Source organism: Cygnus olor, chromosome 12, assembly GCF_009769625.2.
Source record: "Cygnus olor isolate bCygOlo1 chromosome 12, bCygOlo1.pri.v2, whole genome shotgun sequence".
NCBI lineage: Eukaryota > Metazoa > Chordata > Aves > Anseriformes > Anatidae > Cygnus > Cygnus olor.
This window is the reverse complement of record NC_049180.1, coordinates 14696077-14717318: the sequence shown is the minus strand read 5'-3', so window position 1 is coordinate 14717318 and position 21242 is coordinate 14696077. Positions and strand designations below refer to the sequence as shown.

Below are 21242 nucleotides of genomic sequence, written 5' to 3'. Positions count from 1 at the left end.
GCTATTTTAAAACCTATTTTGTTTCTCAGAAAAACCCACAGGGGAACTTGAATTCGTGCTTTCTTTGCACTGTTTTTCTTTCATTGCAGAACTTTGGACTCCATGGGTGAAGGACATGCTTTATAAAAATACTGAGACCAGATGCAGAGAAAGAATTTCAGAGAAAACTACTTACCCATTACAGGGGTGAGTATTATCCTAGTGAAGGTTACAAATCAACCTGGGGAGAATCAACAGAAACAGAGCAAAATCAAGCATCCTCTCACTTGAGTTCTGGTTGTGAAGGCTAGAGCCTTGCTTATAAACAGCAACATTTCTGTGATGTAAGCTAAATGAGGAACTTCATGTAGCATCTTTTACAACTTTTACAACAGATTTTTCATGACAGGAGCTGCTAAGCCAAGTCTAAGATCTTCTCTAGGGTCACAGCTTTAGGGATATGATGCGTGCCATAAGGGTTGTTTGTTGATTTTGCTTTGAATGAAAAAAAATCACAAGTGGAAATAATTTCTCAAACAGCATAAACACTGGGGAAAGAATTGGTGCCTTTGCAATTTGAGTGTGTTGTGGTTTAGCCCGGCTGGCAGTCAAACACCACACAGCCGTTCGCTCACCCTCCCCCCTCCCTCTCCGGGATGGGGGAGAGAAACGGGAAAGTGAAGCCTGTGAGTTGAGATAAAGACAGTTTATTAAGACAGGGAAAAGAATAACAACAATAATAATAATAATAATAGTATTAATAGTAATAATGTGTACGAAATAAGTGATGCACAATGCAATTGCTCAGCACCCGTTGACCGATGCCCAGCCTATCCCCGAGCAGCCGGCCCCCCCCACCCCGGCTAGCCACCCCTATATATTGTTCAGCATGACGTCAGATGGTATGGAATACCCCTTTGGCCAGTTTGGGTCAGCTGTCCTGGGTCTGTCCCCTCCCAGCTCCTGCTGCATCCCTAGCCTGCTCGCTAGCAGGACAGAGAGAGGCTGAAAAGTCCTTGGCTTGGTGTAAGCACTGCTCTACAACAATTAAAACATCAGCATGTTATCAGCGCTCTTCTCATTCTAATCCAAAACATAGCACCCTGCCAGCTACTAGGAGGAAAATTAACTCTGTCCTAACTGAAACCAGGACAGAGTGCTAGGAAGTGAAACAGGCTGTGAGCAGCTCTCATCTGTAATACTAGACCAAGAGACTGAGAGATTTTAGCTGTCACCAGAGATTCTGACACCTATGAAATACAGAACTGAGACAAAAATGCTTCCGTTTTTTCCACAGAATTTTGTTTTTCCTCTGATATAAATTATATAATCAACTTCTAAATAAATATGATGGTTAATAAAAGATTTTACGTTCATCTGGTTTCAAAAAAAAAAAGGGGAAAAAAGAGAAAAAAAAGGCAAATTATAGGAACACCAAACACCCACCACCATCTCATGGTGTCCTGTGTAGATGTTAGGCTTGTAAGTAATCTATCAAGATAAAAACTAAAACCAGATTAAAGAATATATACAGTTCCTAAAACACTGACTCAAGCCTTCCAAAATGGCCCAAGAAACATTATCCCGTGTCACAGTCTATCCTGAACGCAGCTCAGGCAATCCACTAACATACCATTCTGGGTCTGTGAATTAAATCCAACAAATCTCAAGAGCAAATTTGAAAGCCACTTTGTTTTGTTTTGTTTTGTTTTTGGGGGGGTGTTATGTGCGTGTTTGTAGATTAGACATGTTTTGTTTTCAGAATCTGAAGTAAGTTGATCATTTCCATATGTGTAAATCCAGGGAAGAGCAAACAGACAAACTGCTGCTTCCAATAGCAAACAGAAAAAAAACCAAGCCTCAGTTGCTGCAGTCTTGCTCTGCTTTTCTGCTTCTCCTCTCCTCTAACACTGAACATATTGGAGAGAGCTGATCAGCAGAAAACCTATCACTTGAGGAAGGAAAAGAGTTTTCAGCTGGATCAGCCCCCTAAAATAGCTTACCATGTAGTTACACAAGCACCAGTGTTGTCACAAGGGACAGGGGAGACAACATGCAGACCAGAGGCAGTGTAGCACTGAACCAGTCAAAGTTGACACTGGCATGAACTGCTATAGCATTGCGGCACTGCACCTTACTCCAGAAGATGATCGAGATGCAATGATACCTAGCTCTTCAAAGTTGACTCTGTGGTGCAGATGGCCACTCAACTTTAAGTCAAACAGAAGTTAATGGACTTAATATAGGTGGCTAGAGTAAATGTATGAAGTTTGCTGACCTTGAAACATAGAAATATGCTGATATATTGCTTGAGCAGCTCAATGATATGCAAGAAGGAATGCACATGTTAAGCACTGACCAACTTCAGTACTCCATATCCAATGTAAAACTTGTGAAAGTCCTTTCATGGCCCATAAAAGTCACCCACTGAGTGAGAGTTAGATGCATGAACTGAACTACTCAGATCTTACCTAACAGATCAGCTCTATGTGTAAGAACAGCAAGAGATTTTTTAGGCCTGGTTTCTAGCATCACCACATACCCAGATGAGACAAATGAGAATTGCAGTTATTTATTTCTGTGGATGCTACAGCCCATTAGTCTAAAAAGGGACTTGGGAAAGGGTGCTGGCACAAACCCTTTAGAATCAAATCAATAATCTGCATTATTTTGTCTGGAGTTTTTGGCTGTGCATATATCACGTGTGAAAGCACGAGCCTTGGATTTTTAAAGAAGTCCTGAAGTTTGGCTCTTATTTACAACACCAGCCTAAGGTACCTTGTAGTACATAAATTTTGATACTTACAGAAATAGTAATAACTGTTTTCAGAATTCACATTAGCACAACTCATTATTTAGAAAAGGTAAACAATGAATCCTTCCATTTGGCAACCAACAAAGTCTATTACAAAGTTGCTATCTTAATTATATCTGATATTTCACTAATACCACCAGCTGTAAGAGAATCCATCAGTTTAGCTATCATCCATTGCAAATTACCAGTGAAAACTGCTCTTATTAATCGGTGTAGGGCAAAGGCATTCAGTTTCTGGATGAATCATCCTATCCATTGGGAGACAAAAATCAGAGTGCAATCATTTTATGCTTGAGCTGTTGGAAATGCAGTGTTATGACTGCTTCTACAAGCTGCTGTCAATGGGACCAGAGACACTAGCACTCAGACTAAAGGGACAGTACAGTTTTTCAGACAGCAGTCACAGTCATATCTTGACATGACTTCACTTTTGAAATGCACTTTAACTGAGGTGCCTTTCTAACATGTTTCAGTCCACATCTGTGTGATTTTAATTGTTTAAGAAAAATAAATTGACCACATCTGTTAGATAAGCTAAATAGCACATGCGTAATCATTGCAAGATGCCTAAGATTCCATTTCTTGCTTGATGGTTTTGCACTTTCATGTTGGTCTCACACAAGCAGCTTATTTGAAATTTTGTCAATTAACATTGTAACGGGTAATGGAAAGGGGGACTTCAGATCATTGCACATCTTTGAGAAATGTTGTGAAGTAGAAGGCAGCCTACCTTGGTGCAGACAATCTGTCTAGTTCCCCATTAGCCTTGTTGTCTACAACTTGACTTGCTTGACCAAGTGATTTGCTACAGGAAACACTGTCATCATGGACTTGCTGCAATAACTTTGAGTCATCCTCCTTCTCTTTTCCTAAGTATCTGCTCAGACTTCTCTCCAGGTTAGGCTGCATTTGAACAAAGATGAAGCTGACTGCCTACATCTGGGATGCTTCAGGGCTGAACCTACCTGACTTTCTCCTGCCTACCACGGGAGAGCTATCTTCCAATGCGGAGCACACCTCAGAGGCCTCACAATACTGTGGCCTTCCTTTTGCAGCAAAGTCGCATGGTTATTTCAGGGTTTCCTGCAGTTATGAACGTTACATTGTTTTGTGAGATTACACCAGTATCTAGACATTTTTAAACAATATTTTATTTAAATTTCATGTACATGTTTTGCCACAAGGTTACAAATTACACATTACACAAAGCAATCCAGAAAAAGTGCAATACACTACAAATAAAATAAGGAAGTAAACTACAAATATCTATAGCATAGTAAAATAGAGTGATGGAAAATATTATCCATGTCTTAAAGGAGAGGAATGTATATTAAATCCATGCTACAATATTGAAGGAATGTACAAGTTAGGCAGGAATGTGGCAACACAGTAAAAATTATAAGGCTGAAAGGAATAAAGAAGCATCTAACATTTTAAATATGCATTAAACTTAATATAACAGTACTCATTTTGTGAAAAGAGACCATGGATGGCAGTCTTCTAACAGCTTATGAAGCTATTAGCAGAAGAACTGATGAGAAGTAAGTATCTGCAAATATCTATTCCATTCATTTTACCAGTATCGTGCGCTTTAAAAACAAGTTCTGATGCCAGTTAGACAGTAGCAGGAAGGCAAGACTAGTGCTGTAATTCTCCACTGTATCTCTATAACTGGGCTCAATATTTGTTGAGAAACTGCTTTTAAAAACTTGGCTTGTATGCACTAGAATATTCAACATGGCTTATAAAGAATTCTTTACATGACTCTAGCATATTAAGAATATACTTATCAAGGTGACTACCTTCTCAGAAGAGCTAATGAAGCTTCATTTTGAAGCAATAAAAGGAACTGTCTTCCTCCAGAAACCCAACTTGTAGATGAAAAGCAGAAATGGATGGCAGGAACAATCTCAGATGACTCTGGAGAACAACTGACTTGTTGTTTCCATTCTGTTTCTGCTTGGCATTATCTTTCAGTTGCTAAATAACTTCTGTGTTAAAATACAGGACTTTAATTTATATTAAGGTTATATTATGCAGATGTTCCATCAGTAAATAAAAACATGTATCATGAGATAAAAATAACAAGAACAAGTATCATGAGATGGTATTTACCAGCAAGAGCTGGGAAATGACCCTACAGAGATTTAGTGCTGCCATCTTACAATTTCATGATGAATCTCAGGCTATTTGATTAAAATTCCAGCTTTGAGCCATGAGAGCCTGCCAAGAATAGGCCTTTTGCAATATATATTCTCTTCTGTAAAACAGTAGCTTCTAACCTCACATACCTTGTGGACTTGAAAACAAGTTCCAAAGATTTCTTTCTAATCTCATGGTTTTTAATCTTTTGATGATGGTCTGATTTTAGCATGGATAAAATTTTATTTAAATACTTCTTTGCTGTTCATACTGCAATAAAAATAACAGAACAATATCTTACTCTCTGAGTAGCCAGAATTCCTGCTTTGGCCTGGCTTACTCATGTTCTAACTCCATGAACATGCAGCAAACAGCAGTTCCCAAATTAAACAAGAATATCTAGAGCACTATCCGGACATCTGTTCCTTTATTTTGCTGACACCTGAATACAAGACACCTACCTTCTCCCTTCAGAAACTCTCCAGTTGCCCATTGTCCTGGTCAAGGTTCAAAAATAAGAGTTTAGTATTGCAAAATGGATCCCAGAGCTAGTGGCAGGCATGAGAAATGAATTCAAATAGTCATATCATCCAGTTTGTTGTCTAAAACACACACACACACAAAAATCACACACAAGCACTACTCTACACATACCAGAGTGGAGGTGTCTTCTCTGACCAAGCCACTGACTGATGATGAAAGCTGCATCACATGAAAAGAAGTAGTATCTGAAAACATCCCAGTACAGATGCCTTAATGTATTAGTCGCATTCTCTCGTTCCTGTGTAGATCTGCTGATTCTGGACCCTGGTATTTACATCAACTGCCACAACATGGGTACCAAAACCATGTGTCATGTATTAGAGGATTTATTCATTAAGTGTGAATACTTTCCATTTACAGTGCTGGTCCTGACTTGGCTGAGATGACAAAGAATTTATCACTTCAAATCCTAAATGCTTTTGCCACAACACTTAATGTCTACATTAACTTTCAAGTATGTGGGTGAAAGTATAGAACTTATATAAAATATTTTAGCAGAGCTCTACATTAACAACCCCAAAAAAAGATACTAGTGGTATTGCAGGTTACTCCATCTCTCTCTCTCTCCAGGCTCCATAGACTTTATGATTCATAATACAGTATTAAATATGCTACAATTACGAGTGTCAGACTAAAAGACTGTGCCACAGAAGAAAATCCAAAAGAACTGATTGTCTCAATCCGATAATTATGTAGGTCTAGGCGACAGGAATTTTGTACTTCTTTGTGCAGGATTTCACTCTCGCCTACATCCATTAGTCCACTAGAGTTCCGCACCTAGAAAAATGCAAAAGGTTGCACCTGAAAGCAAGACTGGCACAACAGCAAAAAGCTTTATGTAGCTGGTAAATTCAATGCCATGTCAAGTGAACAGTCAAACTGTATTGCAAGAAAACACAACTGAACTTGGGGAAAGCAACACCATCATCCTCATGTTTGCATTCCAGTGAAGTTTTTCCCAGAATTAGTTACAGATAAATTATAGCACAAGTCACAGGCTGTTCTTTGTCTCGGCTCCCGCTACGTTTGAATGCATTAACTGGAAAATCTTAAAAAAAAACAACTCATGAGCATTCTTCCCTGAAGTCAGCTCACAATCTCAAGACAGAGCTCAAACCTCGCTATTTTAGAAGAAAGATAATTACTAAATCTCACAGATTGATTAGGTGTGATCAATGTCAGCTTCTTTATAATGTCAGTCTGCCATGTGTGCAACTCAGCAGTAGGCAGATATGTTGGCAGAATAACTGAAACAAAATTTCCGAATTTCTATTCCTCTAACATATCCTAAAAAGGCAACTGGAAACATATATGACCTATATACATATGTTGCCTATAAGGTTCTATTCAGGGTATCCTTACTGTCATACAGTCTCTCTTCGTCCCTCCTCTCCACCCTCATCCTTCTCCACTACTTTCTGTCATTCACACGTAAAGTTTGTTGCGATCTAGATGTTATGTTTACAATTTGTTAGTGTTCTACTCATGGCAAGAGCCCTTTGGATAGGAGCCTGATCCCATGACAAGAATTCAATCGATTTGCAGCAGTCAGCATTCCTTACAGCGAACACAGCTGGAGCAAGGGCTGTGACGCTGGAACATCCGCAGCTTATCTAAACCGTGAAGTGATTCCATTTAGAAGTCAACGATGTGTATTTATCAGATTACTGTGGAGAGAAAAAAACCCACAGAGTTCTGTCCACTCTTTCTCACTTTCTTTTATTTTGCTAATACTCCCTTGACTTCTTTGTTTCTTTCCTGGCATTTGGAATTATTGCATTAAGTGCTTAAGCTCCCTCATAGCTCTCTCATTGAGCATAAAAAAGCAAGGCACCAGCAGTTTCTCTCTCCCCTTTAGTAAGAATCAAGATTCAGTTTAGTTTTTAATCTTACCTTTTCCACTTCCCTGAAGACACGCAGGAAGTTCTCCCTTAAGACCGCTTTTAGTTCAATTTCATTCCATCCTCTTCTAAGAAGTTCCTCAATCAAAGAAGGGTATTTAGAAACGTCTTCCAGTCCCTCAGGGAAACTGTTGGCAAGAGTCACACAAGAACATTCAGCACAGGTCACTGAAAATATGTAGAAAAAGATTATTTTATTATTTTTTTAAATCAGTCTTTCGCATACATTCACTTTTAGAATGAGCTCATTTGGGACCCACTTCTTCCTCTGAGAAGTCAAAAAAACGATGAATCCAACTGGCATAATCAGAAGGAATGGGACATGATGCAAGGCTTTTTCTGCACAGAGGATCTGATTAGCAAAACTAAACTATGTATTCTGGAATGAAGATGCACTTATCTGCAGGAAGGACAACAGCATGGAGCAAACAAAAACAAAAACAAAAAAATGAGGAAATGAAGATTCAGAATAAATAAAAAGCAAAAAAGGTTAAGGGTTATACCAGTAAATGCCACCCAATAATGCAATATGCATTTATTTTCTGTGCTGTAATGTAACATTTGCCCAGGACTGAACAGGAGAGTTTATGTTGTAGGCTGTTCAACATGCTCTGCTTTCCTCAAACACATGCCAAGGATAGCTGTCCAAGCCCAGAAAGCAGGAGTGGTTTCACAGCCCCAAAGCACTTCAGGCTTTCCCCACTAGAAAGTAACAGCAGAGGAAAGAGTTTTACAGCAGTCCTGGGCTAACACATTTACCATCTGAAGGCTGAAGCAGCTTTTCTGTAATTCATCATTGGTTTCTGGAGGAAGGTACCCTCCATCATCATTTTTGTATGCAGAAACCACTGCCTAGAGACACATTTGCAGAGTTCACAGGATGTTGGGACTAGTTTCCACATCTGGAGTACACCGTCACAGAGTTGTAAAAATGAATGATTATGCCATTCTTTCCCAAAGCCTGTTTTAGAGCACTCACCACAAGACAACTTGCTACAACTCTCTTAGTCTGCCTTTCTCTGCCCCAACGAAAGTCAAACCCCTTACAATCTAGGGGTCAAATGTCAATGTATATATGATTTTACCAACCGTTCCACTCCATCGTAGTCACCACCAATTCCTATTGATTCTGGACCTGCAATTTTCTTTATGTAGTCAAAATGATCTAAAAAAAAGTATCAAGGAAGACAACATCTAAGTATATGACAAGAAGAAATAATCCAGTTCAGACATATTGATTCCAGGCTACTGTTCTCAATCATGGATTCATAATAAAATGATTTTTTTAAAAAATAACTGAAAAGACATCCTGATAATACAGGTTAAATTTTAATAATGTAATTGGTGTATTCAGGATAATTACAGGTGGTTATCTGTATATATTTTTTGCCACTGAGTGCATCAGGTAGAAATCTTCAAAATAATATCTACACCAATGAGATGTAAACAAGGAAAAAGACATGATCATTTCAGCACATTAATTCCCAATAAATAACCCACATATACCAACAGAATTTTCTTTACCATTAAATAGCAATGTTTTGCACTCTTTATTAAAAAAGTTTTAGGTATTTTCCAGAAAGGAACAATTACTTTGGGATTAATTGTTCTTTATTTAGGTACATCAGTTCCTCAAGCTATGCACTTTGTCCTCTTGTTACTGTGTAATGAATATTAACTCCAAAATGACTCAGAGCTGGGTTAATGTGGAGAAGGAAATAAGCAAGTAGTATAATTTACACAGTCTGAAAAATGATGCAGACAACAGGAAATTCTTAGAAGCCACCCACAAAAATCAGAATATATTAACTTCAAACCTGCGAGGGTAGAAATATTAGCAACTTTTCTGCCACAGGCCAGTACATCTGCATTGAAAGTCACCATGATAATTCCCCTGTTCCTTTTCTGAAAGATAGGAAGAGACAAGTGATGAGTGTGCCCTGCAGACTTCATGGGCATCTCATATAGATCTTTCCCTATCCATCCATCAGTGAGCACAACAGCACTACATGTCAAAGTTCAGATGGCAACACAAGGCTTTGCCTTTGTGCTTTACCCTGGATTCATTACATCCTCATGTGGCCTGGATCAGCAGAAGCCCAGTGGCTACATCAAGGAAATTCAACCAGAATTCCAAAGTGTTTGTAATCACTTATTTTTTTCTTTTTTTCTTTTTTTTTTTTTGTAGCCAAAGACAAAACACAACCAAAAGAAAATATCTCAGAAGTGATCATGTAACTTGCTGCTCAGGGATCTGCTTATAAATCCAATTCAGGGATGAGAGGGTCAAAAGTAAACACTGTGATGTGCATGCAGAAATTTGCTTCAGACTAGCAAGTTTTTAAACAACACTCACCAGTTGCTGGAGGATATCATCAGGAACATTTCTCGAATGATTACAAACAGAAAATGCAGCAGAATGGCTGAAAATTACTGGCGCTTTTGAGATATGTAGTGCAGCTTTTGCTGTGGAATATGAGGTATGAGATAAATCTATCAGCATACCCAGGCGATTCATTTCCTTTACCACTTCCTAAAACAGATTTACAGACAACAGTGTCAGTATTACATTTCCTTAAAGAAACTGTTTGGCTGATGTATGTAAGCAGATAAATAAATTCTGCAGCTGTCAGCTAGTTATAATCACACTGTGTCTTTATGGATTTCTATTTACCTATTAAATTAATAGTGATTTATTCACTCACAATTAGCTAGCATACCACCACATGCTCAAACCTTTGAAATCTTTGTTCTTTGAAAATCTTTGAAAAAAGATAAGGCCAGATGTTGTTAGTTGCATAAGAGATTGGTTAGATTACCACTCAAAAAGAGATCCTTACTTGGCCAAAAGCAGTCAGACCAGTAACACTAGGATAAAAGTTGTGTATTCCTTTAGATGAAGATTCAGACCTTAAAAAGGGAAGTGAGAGAAGAAACATCATATCATTCTGGAGACTACGATATCAGCACTGGAAACGTCTTATGCTATACACAATAAAAGTCATATCACTTAGCCAAATTTAGGGAACTGCATAATAAGTATCTTGTTCACACAGTGCTCTGTATAATCATAACTATTTTCTGGATCATATGTCTTCAGATTTAGGACTGCTGCATATTTGTGAAGCAATGCAAGACAAGCAAAGAGACACCTGTCAAAAATTTTCCAATTAAACAAACCTTCATCAGAAAACAAAGATAAACTGAAATGTCCATTACCTGTCAGACAGAAAGCCAGATTTCAGTCCTCTCTGCATACAAATCTATTTTGCCTTAGTCAGTACAAAGGAAGTTTGTCAATCCAACAAAGAGTAGGTGCTAATACCCTGAGAGAGGAACCAAGTACTCATCTCTGTAGCCACATGTGGGACCTGTCCTTCTGAGCTGGCCAGAGAGGACAGTGTTAAAGGCTTCTGACTGCCAAGTTCTTAGATAGCATTTACCGTCTTTGAGCCACATCATAGCATCTTCGTTTGTTGTTGCCTGTTTTGACCTATGCAGCCTCTCTAGTAAAGCAAAGTGGTAGGCAATTTTCCAATCTTTCTGTTGCTAACAGTTTAAAAGTTCCCAAACTGTCAGTGTAACAAGCGCTACATAACAGATCCTTCAGTCTCCCAAGTGAGATTTACCCCCAAAACCTATCACTGTTGACTTGGTTTGGACTGAGTACAGCACAGGTGAACTGTCTGAATCCATACTTTCCCCATCTTGGAATTGCCACCACTTTGTATTATATGGTCACACAAACACAGGCACATCAGTTACCAAGGTGTATTGCAGGAATGTGTTAAGGTCATGTAACGAACGCCCAGGTCATAATACATCCTCAGTGTTGCCAAACTGCTGTCAATGGAGTGACCGCCTTCGATTCCAATCAAACATGCAATCTTCTTACTGTCAGAGATACCTGGAAACATGAAAGTACGATAACTCCAAAACAATGTCACGACAGGTAAGAAGCCAGCACCACTGAGCAACAACAGTTATTGCAAATTGCAAACAGTAATACTGACATTTTTGTAAGACGAGAGGTGTGTTTATATGGCAAATTATCTCATGGCTGCAGCAGGCCATGACTGTGCACGGTCAGATATTGTAGTTCAGTAGAAAAACTGAAGTTACTTTTTAAAACCAGGATACTGGTTGCTTGCTTCCAGTTTTCTCTCTTTCGCACATACCTCCAGAAACCCCAGTAAAAATATACTGTTACAAGAAAGAGTATCACCTTGGGAAGTCGTCACAAGTTCAAGCTCTTCATAGCTGTTACACATCCTCTTGACAATATCAATTTGCTCTAACGTCAGACGCACAGCATCCTTGTTCTGAGCGCTGCAAAGAACATACACTGACCAAAACTGAAAGAGACATTGACAAGTAAACTAGATAACTTGTGTTCCAACTTGGAAGCTGCAATTTGCTAATAGTGAAGTTTCTGAGTACTACCAAAGTCATTTCCTACAGTTTACAAGGGAGTTGCCACTGCAGTTTTCCCCCCCAAAGGAAGCGTTATGCTTTTGCCTTAAATCATCTACTCCAGACACAATTAAGGCCTCTTGACACATTCAACTGCTCCAGGCAGAAGTGCAGGCAGGAAAGCAGATGTATGTTTACTTTAATTCATTTATCACAAAACAACAACTGCTGTTTTGGTTAAGGGTACCTGGCTTATAAAACACAACTATTTGCAACACAAATGTCCTGGAAAAGTGTCTGTGGCTTTTCCGTTTCATTTTGTTTTTTATCTTTCAATAGCAAAAGCCAAAACCAAGGCCAGTAATACTTCTGTGATTGAGAAGGGAGTGAGGCAAATGTAAAATTGTGTTCTCAGACAGTCTCACTGCCATGACAGTACGTACCTGAGCTCCCACATAACCAGCCTCAAGTTTTGCAAGGTTTGTATGGGTCTTGTTGATCTCTTTTAAGTTGACTTTGCTGAGTCTATTTTGGTAAAATATTCTCAGCCGTAGTACAAAGTCGTTGTGGCTAGAAGAGAAAACAAGTAAGGCTTGTGATAGAAATAACACAAATGTCATTTTTTTAACTCTTCCTACTCTCTCAGACAATTAACTGCCAATAATCTTTGCTGTAACATATACTTAAATGTCTCCTTCCTTTCACAAAGGATCTTTTTTTCTTAAAGCTCTGTCTAATCAGGACAGAAAGAATCCCTTTTGCTTTTCCCACTTTTATAGCTGTTGTGATTCTATATCTATTTTTCTCCCTATAATTTCTGAAGGAATAGAAGAACTAAGATCATCCACCATGCTCCTTAGAAGCAAATACTCATGGTAGAACAATCAGTGCTGCCTGTGTTAGAAATAATCAGTGTTTCTCCTCCCAGGTCAAAACACATTCACCACAGACAGCATTCCTTCAAGTTGCAAGGGTAACCTTTCAAAGTATGGTGTCTGGCTTCTAGCTCTGAAACAAGTCATGGCTGCCAAAGATGCCATTAAATTAAAGGAAGGAGAGAAGGACACCGTGTAAAGGGAAACAATAATTAAGTGCTGAAAACTGACCAGAAAATCACAAAGGCATTTAGAGTAACCTAGTCCTACAGTATGCACCCAGTGAACTGAAATTCCTTCTCGCTGACAAATCTCTACAACGGTAACTAACTGCTATGTGCTAGGAACAGTCTGCACCCCTACTCATCCAAACACACTGTGGCATCTCCTCTTCACTTATCAAGATTCACTGAGAGGGTTTAATCAAACACATTTTACATACCCATCGATTAAACGTGTATCTTGCATCAGCTTGATAGCTTGCTCTCTCATTGATTTCTCGTAGGTGAATGGCACAGTATCGGAGAGGAACATCAGCCACAGCAACAACTTTGTTGGATTTCTCTTCATTTCCATTTTCAAGTTTGCTAAAGCAAAGAGATACCACAATTATTTGCTGAACACGATGAAACAGGTAAGTTTCCAGTCTGCAGACATTGTGGATTTAGTAATATAAGCAGAGGCAAAATGCCCTCTTTCCTAGTAAGGCTGGGGTGAGACCAATGAACAGAAGGGAAGGCAGCCGTGGGAAGTGTAAGACTGCTACCTTTTCTGAAAGATTTGAAGACCTATGGCTAGTGTGGTTTTGCAACTATAACTCCATAAACACTGCTGCTGCCACCAACAGACTGCTGAAGGGAACCATCTTATTCAGAGCTGGCAGGGTGAGGCTGACAGATCCTGGACTCACACCTCCCAAAACACTGCAACAAGATTGTTTTCTCCATTAGAACAGCTTTAACTTGTTTGTTCCCATTATCGGGGAAACCTCAGGCTGAAATGAACACTGATACATTTTTTGAGAAATTCCAAAAATCTTCTCCTTTCTGAGTAAACTCTTTATTGTTAAAACACAGAGTATTTGCCAGAGAAAGCTATGGAAACCCTACACTTTTTTCATATCTTAACAAGTACAGAATGTGCCAAATTTCAAAGAGTCACTTTATTTTCATGAGAGCATAGGTATGACAACAACTTCAAGAGTAATCAAAGTACCCCCTGTTCTTTTATAAATATAGCACTCAAGCACTTATACAACAGCCTTCTATGTGTTGGACAAAAGTATTTTACAAACAGGTTAGAATACCTTCTGTTCTATGTAAAGTAAATATAAGATCTGCTAGGAGGTGAAAGTACCTTTGCAGGGAAAAGAGTTGTTTTTCCCCACATTCAGAGTTACTGGCAACATTACCTATGAAGTTGAGAAGCAGTCACCTCCTTTGCTTATTCGAGTGACATCCTAATCTAGAGGCACTTGCCCTATTAATTCTTTCAAGTCACAGGAGTTCAGCAAGTGTACATTGTTCAGCTCCTATTGTACAGCCAGTACTCAAGTTTTTCCAAAGGACAACAAAAGAAGAAAAATAATGTTGACTTTCCATTCATTGTCCACTATAAGCTCAGTGAAGTTCATGTTTATAAACCTTCTTCTGGCAGCAGAGAAGTGTTTTTGTTCTTATTGATAATGGAGGTTGTTTTGTGAATTTCTTGTTCCCAGAGGTAAAACAAATAGCAAATATCCAAGATATGATAAAATTATAAGGCAAAAGAGATTTTGAAACCAGGGCACTAAGAAACAGCACAGTGAAAAAAACATGTTCTTGAGATTCTTATGTTTCCAGACTATACATTACACTATTTTCCTGTCACCTGCAATACACAGAATGTAAATCAAAGAAAAGTTTAACTGGATTATTTGCCCTGCCTATGCCTGAGAGAATGTAAATATGTTATAAAAGGAATTTTGATTTAATAAGCCAGTATAAGTTTAAGTAAGTTGCATAATTAAGAAGTTTTAAAATGACAAGTCATTCATTTTGCACATATTTTCTCTCTAAATCAACATTATGTAAAAACTTCAAAAATAAAAGTAAGATTAAGAAATGATCTCTCACCTTGGATTCAGCAAGGCATAAACTGCTATTCTAAAAAAGTCCTTAAAATGAGGAAAATTCCTGAGGTTCCTCTTTGGAGAAACTGGCTCAGGCCTTTTCTGTTACACAAGATTTGGGAATGTGCTACCTGTAGGGCATCTGCCAGGAAGTGGAACTTCAGAACAGCGGGAGCATAAAAACTTAGGCAAAAGGCAGCGTAGAAGGGGAAGCTGGTTTAGAATTGATGCCGAAGTTGTCTAGGAAAGAAGCACTAGGACAGCTGAATAAACACAGTAGCATATATGTAGGCAGAAGTGAAGATCCAGTATAAACATGACACAGGGTGAGCTGTGTCCCTAAGGATAAAAAAAAAAAAAAAGTAATACCACCCACCCCTTAGCGTTTCTTCTGAGAAACCCATTACATAAGGAATGACCCAGGGAATACCTGTGATGTAAGAGGTCTGTCTAACCCTGCACAGAGAAGAATGCTCTAGAAACTGATTCATCCCTTTGAGGATGCTTAGCAGTCTTCATTCATCAACATAGCAGAAGCATGATTGACTCCATCAAGTGTCTTCTCATGTACAGAACTTAAGAGGTTTTGGCTAGGCCCTTAGGGACAATGTAGAAATCAATTTACATCATAGTCTGTGCATCTGGATTTTCTCATGGTAATGGTTTCCTTCAGGCCCCAAGTACTTCCCCTGGCATCAGAATAAGGAGCAGACCTCTCAAGACTGGGATGATCCTTTCGGGCTTCCCCTTGACAGAGCACAGCTGACCTCCCTTGCAACACTTTGGTTTGTCCAGGATTCGTACCATAGCCGATGGAAGAAGCTTTTTTTTTTCCTCTTATGTCTGCAGAATAACCAACGGGAAGTGTTCTCACACACTAACCTGAGTAGAAGGGAGCTTTTCTACTTTTATTCATTGCCACAGGTATATGCTGTATCCAGGGAAAAATATTGGACAAGTAATTTTCTATTCTGTGTGTGTGTAACACAGCCCTTTACAAGACCAAATATTGACTTGCCATTGTAACAATGAAGATGTGTCAGTTTTTTGAACAAGTTGACCTCTGTTTCTTACTTTTTACTAGAGGAAACTGAATATTTACTGTATTTGGCAAAAAAATGAGGCAGTGCAAAGATACATGGCTTTACCACTACATCTAGCAACAGGGAAATCCTTGTCCAGAATATGAGCCCTGCTGTGCTACTAGGACCTGCTGTTTGGTTTCTTTCTCTCATTTATTTTCAATAAAATCCATTTATGGAAGAGCGCAGTTTCCAAAAATAAAAGATAAACATGACCATAATGAAGTCTTAGATGCCTTTAAAACTGCAGTGGTTCTCTTAAGTGGACTTATTATAGCTAAGCTGGTGCAGGAAGTTGGAAGGTGCCATGCAGTGGGGAGGTAAGGTAAAACAGGCCCTACAGCCTGCTGCTTTCCCTTACCAGGCCTCTCTCTGAGCCCTGGGGCAGGTAAAGCAAGCACCATTAGTTCCCCTGGGACAAAGCCAGAGGCAGCCTCCTGATACTGCCCCAGGGACTGAAATAGGGCCGTACGTCTCTCCAGTTGTGAGTTCCGCACTGCAGCTGAATCTCCCCCAGACCAGGGTCAGTCCCAGAGAAATACATGTATCACTGCGAGGGACAACGAGCACAGAGGAAATTTTCTGTTGAGTTTCAGCTCCACTGCAGCTACTCAAAATATCACAGGCTTGCAACACACAGACACAAACGCTGGGGAACAGATAAGGAGGGCGGTGCAAAATGCAGCGTTATCTGTTCCTCCACATTACACTTCAGAGCTAAAATGCCTCGATCCCCATCTGCCTTTGCACCTCCTGTTAAAAGCATAACTGCTTTCCATCCCCGCTATTCTTGCATGTAGGATAGGCACAGCAATTTTGGGGAATCAAGCTTAGAAAAACCACTGGCACAAAGCCCAGAAGAAATTAAACAACAGTCCCAAAAGAGCTGGACTGGGCACAGAGTCTTTGCAGACTCTCACTACAGAAATGAAGCTTTGCTACTTTACTGAAGTTTGCTTTTACAACCGCTTTATATTCTCCAAGCTCTTTACAATCATCTAGGAAGTTTCTATCAATAAAGCACGAGTGCTGAGAAAGCATACTTTACACTGAGTGTTCCCACGTCAGGGAGGACATCCCGTAGCAGCGGGATGGCCAGATCTGCCTTATAAGGCTGTGAAGAGGGAGGGGGGGTGTTGCTCTTTTAAAATAGATGCATTTCAATGGGAAGTTTCACAGTAAAAAAGGAAAGCTTTTCTGCATGCTTCTGTCATTTACCATCTTCGGAAGTTACAGGCAAGCGCTGCCTGGCCTCTCTTTCCTTTACAGCAGCAGAACAGCCATCAGTGCAGGACATTCAGTAAACAGCTGCTATTTAAGTGCTGCAAATATCAGTTAGGAATGGCATTCCTTTCACCCATTTGATGTTCTTATTTTCCATCTTAATCTTTATTAAAACATTTCATGACAGCCTTGACATTAATACCAGAGTTCATTAAATTATTGTGCCCAATCAAGTGTAAAAAGTGCAATAAAACAGGGCTCACAGCTCAAGGTAGTAACAGCCTAATGAAGAAGGCTCATGCCCTGCATGGCCCAGTTATGCTGGGAGCTCATGTAGATAATACCAGGGTAGCTCTGAATTAACTACCTCAAATCATGGTAGCAGCTTCATTGCGGACAGCACAAACGACAAAAAATGACTGGGACCCTTGGTAAAAACTTCCTTGGTGATTTCCAGCAAAAGCTTGGATTTTCCCTATCCCTGAAATAATAATTAAATGTGATTAGCCATACATAAATAGTGAGCATGCTTCTGGGAGAAGAACACATGCATCTGACTGTGCAGTATGTTTTTTTACAAAGTGTACGGATCACTTTGAAATTCCTCTTGTCATCAAGTCAGTCTTTCAAATCTTTCCATATTTTTTCTTAAAAGTCCTTCCGCTGTCACCAGCTCAGAGCCATGTCAGGTTTAGCTGTTCATCTGCTTAGAAACCTCCTCAGTGCTGTCCCAGTACAATGATTACAATTTACTATTTCCATGTGCTGTTCCTTCCCTCTGTGTGTGGAGGTACAATGAAATGCCCCCAAGCACTGAGAGAACAGGGTGTTGTTTCACTTACTGCTCAAAAAAAGGGGAATAAATACCGTAATGGTTTGAATGCATTTCAGGTTCCCTAGGGAAGAGGAAGCAACAAGCAGGATAGTACGTTCCAGACTTTCTGGGAAAGAGGAACCCCACAGAGTAATTACAGTACTTCTATTTATCAGGCTGTGCTTAGCTTTCAGCCTTGGACATGAATGCATCCTTGGACATTTCACGTGCTACGCAGGTAAACTGCAGGTTTTTCAGAAGCAACATAACCTCAGTGTGCAAGACTTCTTTGCCCCTGAAGTACAGGAGAGTGATTGCTTTCTCCTTTAAAACAACTCCTTAACTAGTTTTATTATTAAAGATAAAAATGATGTTTTAACTAAAAAGATTGCTTCTAACTTCCCTCAAGAAAAGGACAACTACTGAATGTCTTTCCTGTCAGGTTTCCAACCTTTATTTTACTGTTGTTTTTTCCTTTCCACAGTTTTCCAGACTGTCTGAAAATTCCCATTCTGAATCCAGTAATTCTGAAGCAAGTGAAGCTCTACAAATGCTACACATCTTATTATCTAGTGATTAGCAATGCAGACTATTTTCTCAGAAGTCCTAAGTTACTGAAATTCTTCTAACTGCAGGACAGATGTGCTTTATGATGTAAATTCCTAAATGCGTAACAAGCCAGAACAGCCTCCCAACTACTTCTATAGCACTGTATCACAGCGCACATTATCAGGCAAACCTTCCTTTGGTTTAAGAGTGCTGACTGACCTCAGAGAAGGGTCAGCTGGGAGTGTTTCACCAAGGGAGTAGCCTGGTGACAGCTTCTCTGTTAACACACAGTCTCCCCTTGCTCAGATCCAACAATGCATTCGTAGAATGCAAAGCAGAACCCTTGCATGTACTCAAGCAAACAGCTCCTCCAGGGTTTCCCTCTGCAGCTACATTCCCAACTGTTTGCACTATAACAGGCTCCAAAGCTACAGAGAGCAGACTGCAGCTGAAAGGGATGGTTTGCCTCACAGTCATCCCCTTTGGGCCCTCTGCCTCATGCTCCTGTCCCTTGGTTAACCAGCGTCTCTGCCCCTGTGCTACTCCACGCCAGGAGCAGTGCGAGCCAAGTCCCCTCCAGACTTCACTCCAGACAGAATCATTCTTTTTGGCAGGGTTTTGCCAAGTTCTAAAATATTCCTAATATTTTTTAAATGTTTGGATCCAGCATTCAAAAAATAATGTTACAAAGTAGTGACAGACACAAAGGCCATGAGGATGAGCATTAATGAGATTTAACAACTGAGTTTTACCATAATGGATGTAAATACTGGGGAAATACTGCTCTCACAGGAGGTAATGACCTTGCTTCAGCACAAGAAAACCCATTTGAGTATTTGTGCTGCCATGGAGTTTATCCTCACAACTGTGCTAAGCAGCGCACTCGATTATGAACCTGCAGCAGAGATGACAATGGACAGTTTTTCAAAGGAGAGTGTTCTCAAACACACCACAAGTTGGTTTGTTGGGTTTTGTTTTGTTTTGTTTTGTTTTTTTGTTCTGCCCACATTTTCGAAGCCTAAGAGAGAACACACTTCTGTTATCTTCTGATGGTGATAGAGGAAAGATTTGGAGGAACAGCAATACTGGAAACACAACTGTTGCTGAAATCCTTCTTAAATGGGTGTGCAGCCTTTGAGAAGCTTTTCTTCGCACAATAGCAGAAATCTATACACACTGCAAGATCCAAAAAGCTCTGGTGAAACAGCACTTCTGCAGAACTGAAAAGGACAGAGAGCAGTTCGAAGTGACTTCTTTTCTGCTTTGTGACAACCACAAACATTGCCCTCAAATGTAAAAAGCATAAATATAGACTTGGTTACCACAGAAAAAAAATCTTTCTCTCTCTCATCTAGAAAATGCTATATTTGTTCTTAACAGCTAAGCGCGTAAGATGCTAAACAATAAAATGTCAAAAAATTGGCCAAGCATCAGAGTTCTGGCAAGCTGGCATCACAAAGGCCATTTAGCTTTTGAAGGCAACTTTCAGCTTCAGATTCCACAAATCAAAATAAAGCTCCTATCTGCAACCTCTTTCTCTAGAACTCCACGAGTTCCTGACAAAATGACTCATACGGGAACACTAAGGTTTTACGGTTTATTATGACTCTGTGGCATAGTCCAATATAACTGCTATTCCAGAAATTCACATAATTTGTTGCTTCAAAATGTTTAATGGGAATGTAGCAAGCCTTTTTCACACAATAACGCTGCTCAGATGATACATAAATCTGTTACATGCTAAATGTTGATCCAAAATTTACTCTTTTTCCATCAATATATGTCCATAGTGATTTTCAGGAAGATTTTTAAGCAGAAAACATAACTATGTTCTTCAAGCTGTTCAACTACTAACAGCAATTATTTACACATTACCAAATCTCCATTCTGTGTATTTGTACAAAAGTAATATTCTTGGTAGCTATAAAAACTTCCTACTTAACATTAATCTGCAGTCACTGTGCCCCAAGAACATCGAATAAAAGTACCTTCTAGGTTTCATCCTGTTACAACCTATGCAAAATATTCTTTACACTTTGACAATAAGACTTATTTGCCTTTGAAACTATTTAGGTAAATAAGACACTCGCTTGTATCATCATTCAGTAACCTGTTCTTGAAAACTGAAGAATTATAGCAAGCAGTAGACAGAATTAAGAACATGGCATACTAGGCACCTCTATTTAAATGACATTTAACATAAAATACAAAAACCATACAGCTTTTTACCATGCTGTCTGAGCAGAGTTAAGAAGTGGAAGTAAACATGAGATTTATAGCTTTTTCTTGTTTATATAAAGGCTCCTTGGAGCAGGTTACCTTCTTAGGGAAATGCAGCAGAGCCGAAATCCACATACCACTGCAACAGCTAAAGCTTGGCACCAGGTCCTCCTGGCATCAGGACAGCAGCCAAGGAACGTCCTCTATTGCTGTAGCTCACTCATCTTAGGCTTCACACTCAACAGGCGTTCGGAGATTGTCCCTTGCACAGGAATAAAGTCAGTGAGAGAACTTCCAGCTCAGCTACCGCCCACCCAGCAACCCGCAAGCCTTGTGCTGTGCAATGTTCAAAATCCAGTGTCTCCTCCCTCTTGTGGCAGACTTTTTATGCAGCCCATCGTGCATCTGCTCACTAACAAATGATGTGTTTAACACTGCTCTGTTTATGTGGGTTTAGAAACAGGTGCCCCTCATCGCAGAATAATATAGGTTGCAGGGGATTTCTGGAGGGATGTCATCTAGTCCAACCTCCTGATTCCAACTAAGCTAAATTCAAAGTCAGATCAGGATGCTCT

At 39.6% G+C, this 21242-nt stretch overlaps 1 protein-coding gene across 4 annotated transcripts; it reads right to left on the bottom strand.

The window, feature by feature from the left end:
* Positions 1 to 3937: 3937 nt before the first annotated feature.
* On the bottom strand, positions 3938 to 21024 carry LOC121076884 (dipeptidase 2-like). Of its 4 annotated transcripts, XM_040571525.1 has the most exons (11): positions 20767 to 21021; positions 13111 to 13255; positions 12237 to 12363; positions 11606 to 11735; positions 11146 to 11287; positions 10221 to 10290; positions 9737 to 9913; positions 9198 to 9285; positions 8470 to 8545; positions 7373 to 7508; positions 3938 to 6256 (listed from the first exon to the last, which is right to left on the bottom strand). In XM_040571525.1, exons 2-11 carry the CDS (start codon positions 13242 to 13244, stop codon positions 6062 to 6064), a joined length of 1275 nt encoding a protein of 424 aa, XP_040427459.1. In that variant the 5' UTR covers positions 13245 to 13255; positions 20767 to 21021; the 3' UTR covers positions 3938 to 6061. The 4 variants fall into 4 exon arrangements, with proteins under 4 accessions (XP_040427459.1, XP_040427460.1, XP_040427461.1 ...); XM_040571526.1 differs by lacking the exon at positions 9737 to 9913 and having other exon boundaries at positions 20767 to 21024; XM_040571527.1 differs by lacking the exon at positions 20767 to 21021 and having other exon boundaries at positions 11606 to 11709; positions 13111 to 13247.
* Between the last annotated feature and the right edge of the window lie 218 nt (positions 21025 to 21242).

Bases quoted from the DNA above. Each gene is read 5' to 3' on its own strand.
- LOC121076884 (XM_040571525.1), bottom strand. From the start codon at position 13,244: ATGGAAATGAAGAGAAATCCAACAAAGTTGTTGCTGTGGCTGATGTTC. The intron at 10,291-11,145 runs GTAACTGATGTG...TCCCTTTTTAAG, and splicing joins CATTCCTGCAATACACCTTG to GTCTGAATCTTCATCTAAAG. The intron at 7,509-8,469 runs GTTGGTAAAATC...TCTTGCCAACAG, and splicing joins GACTACGATGGAGTGGAACG to TTTCCCTGAGGGACTGGAAG.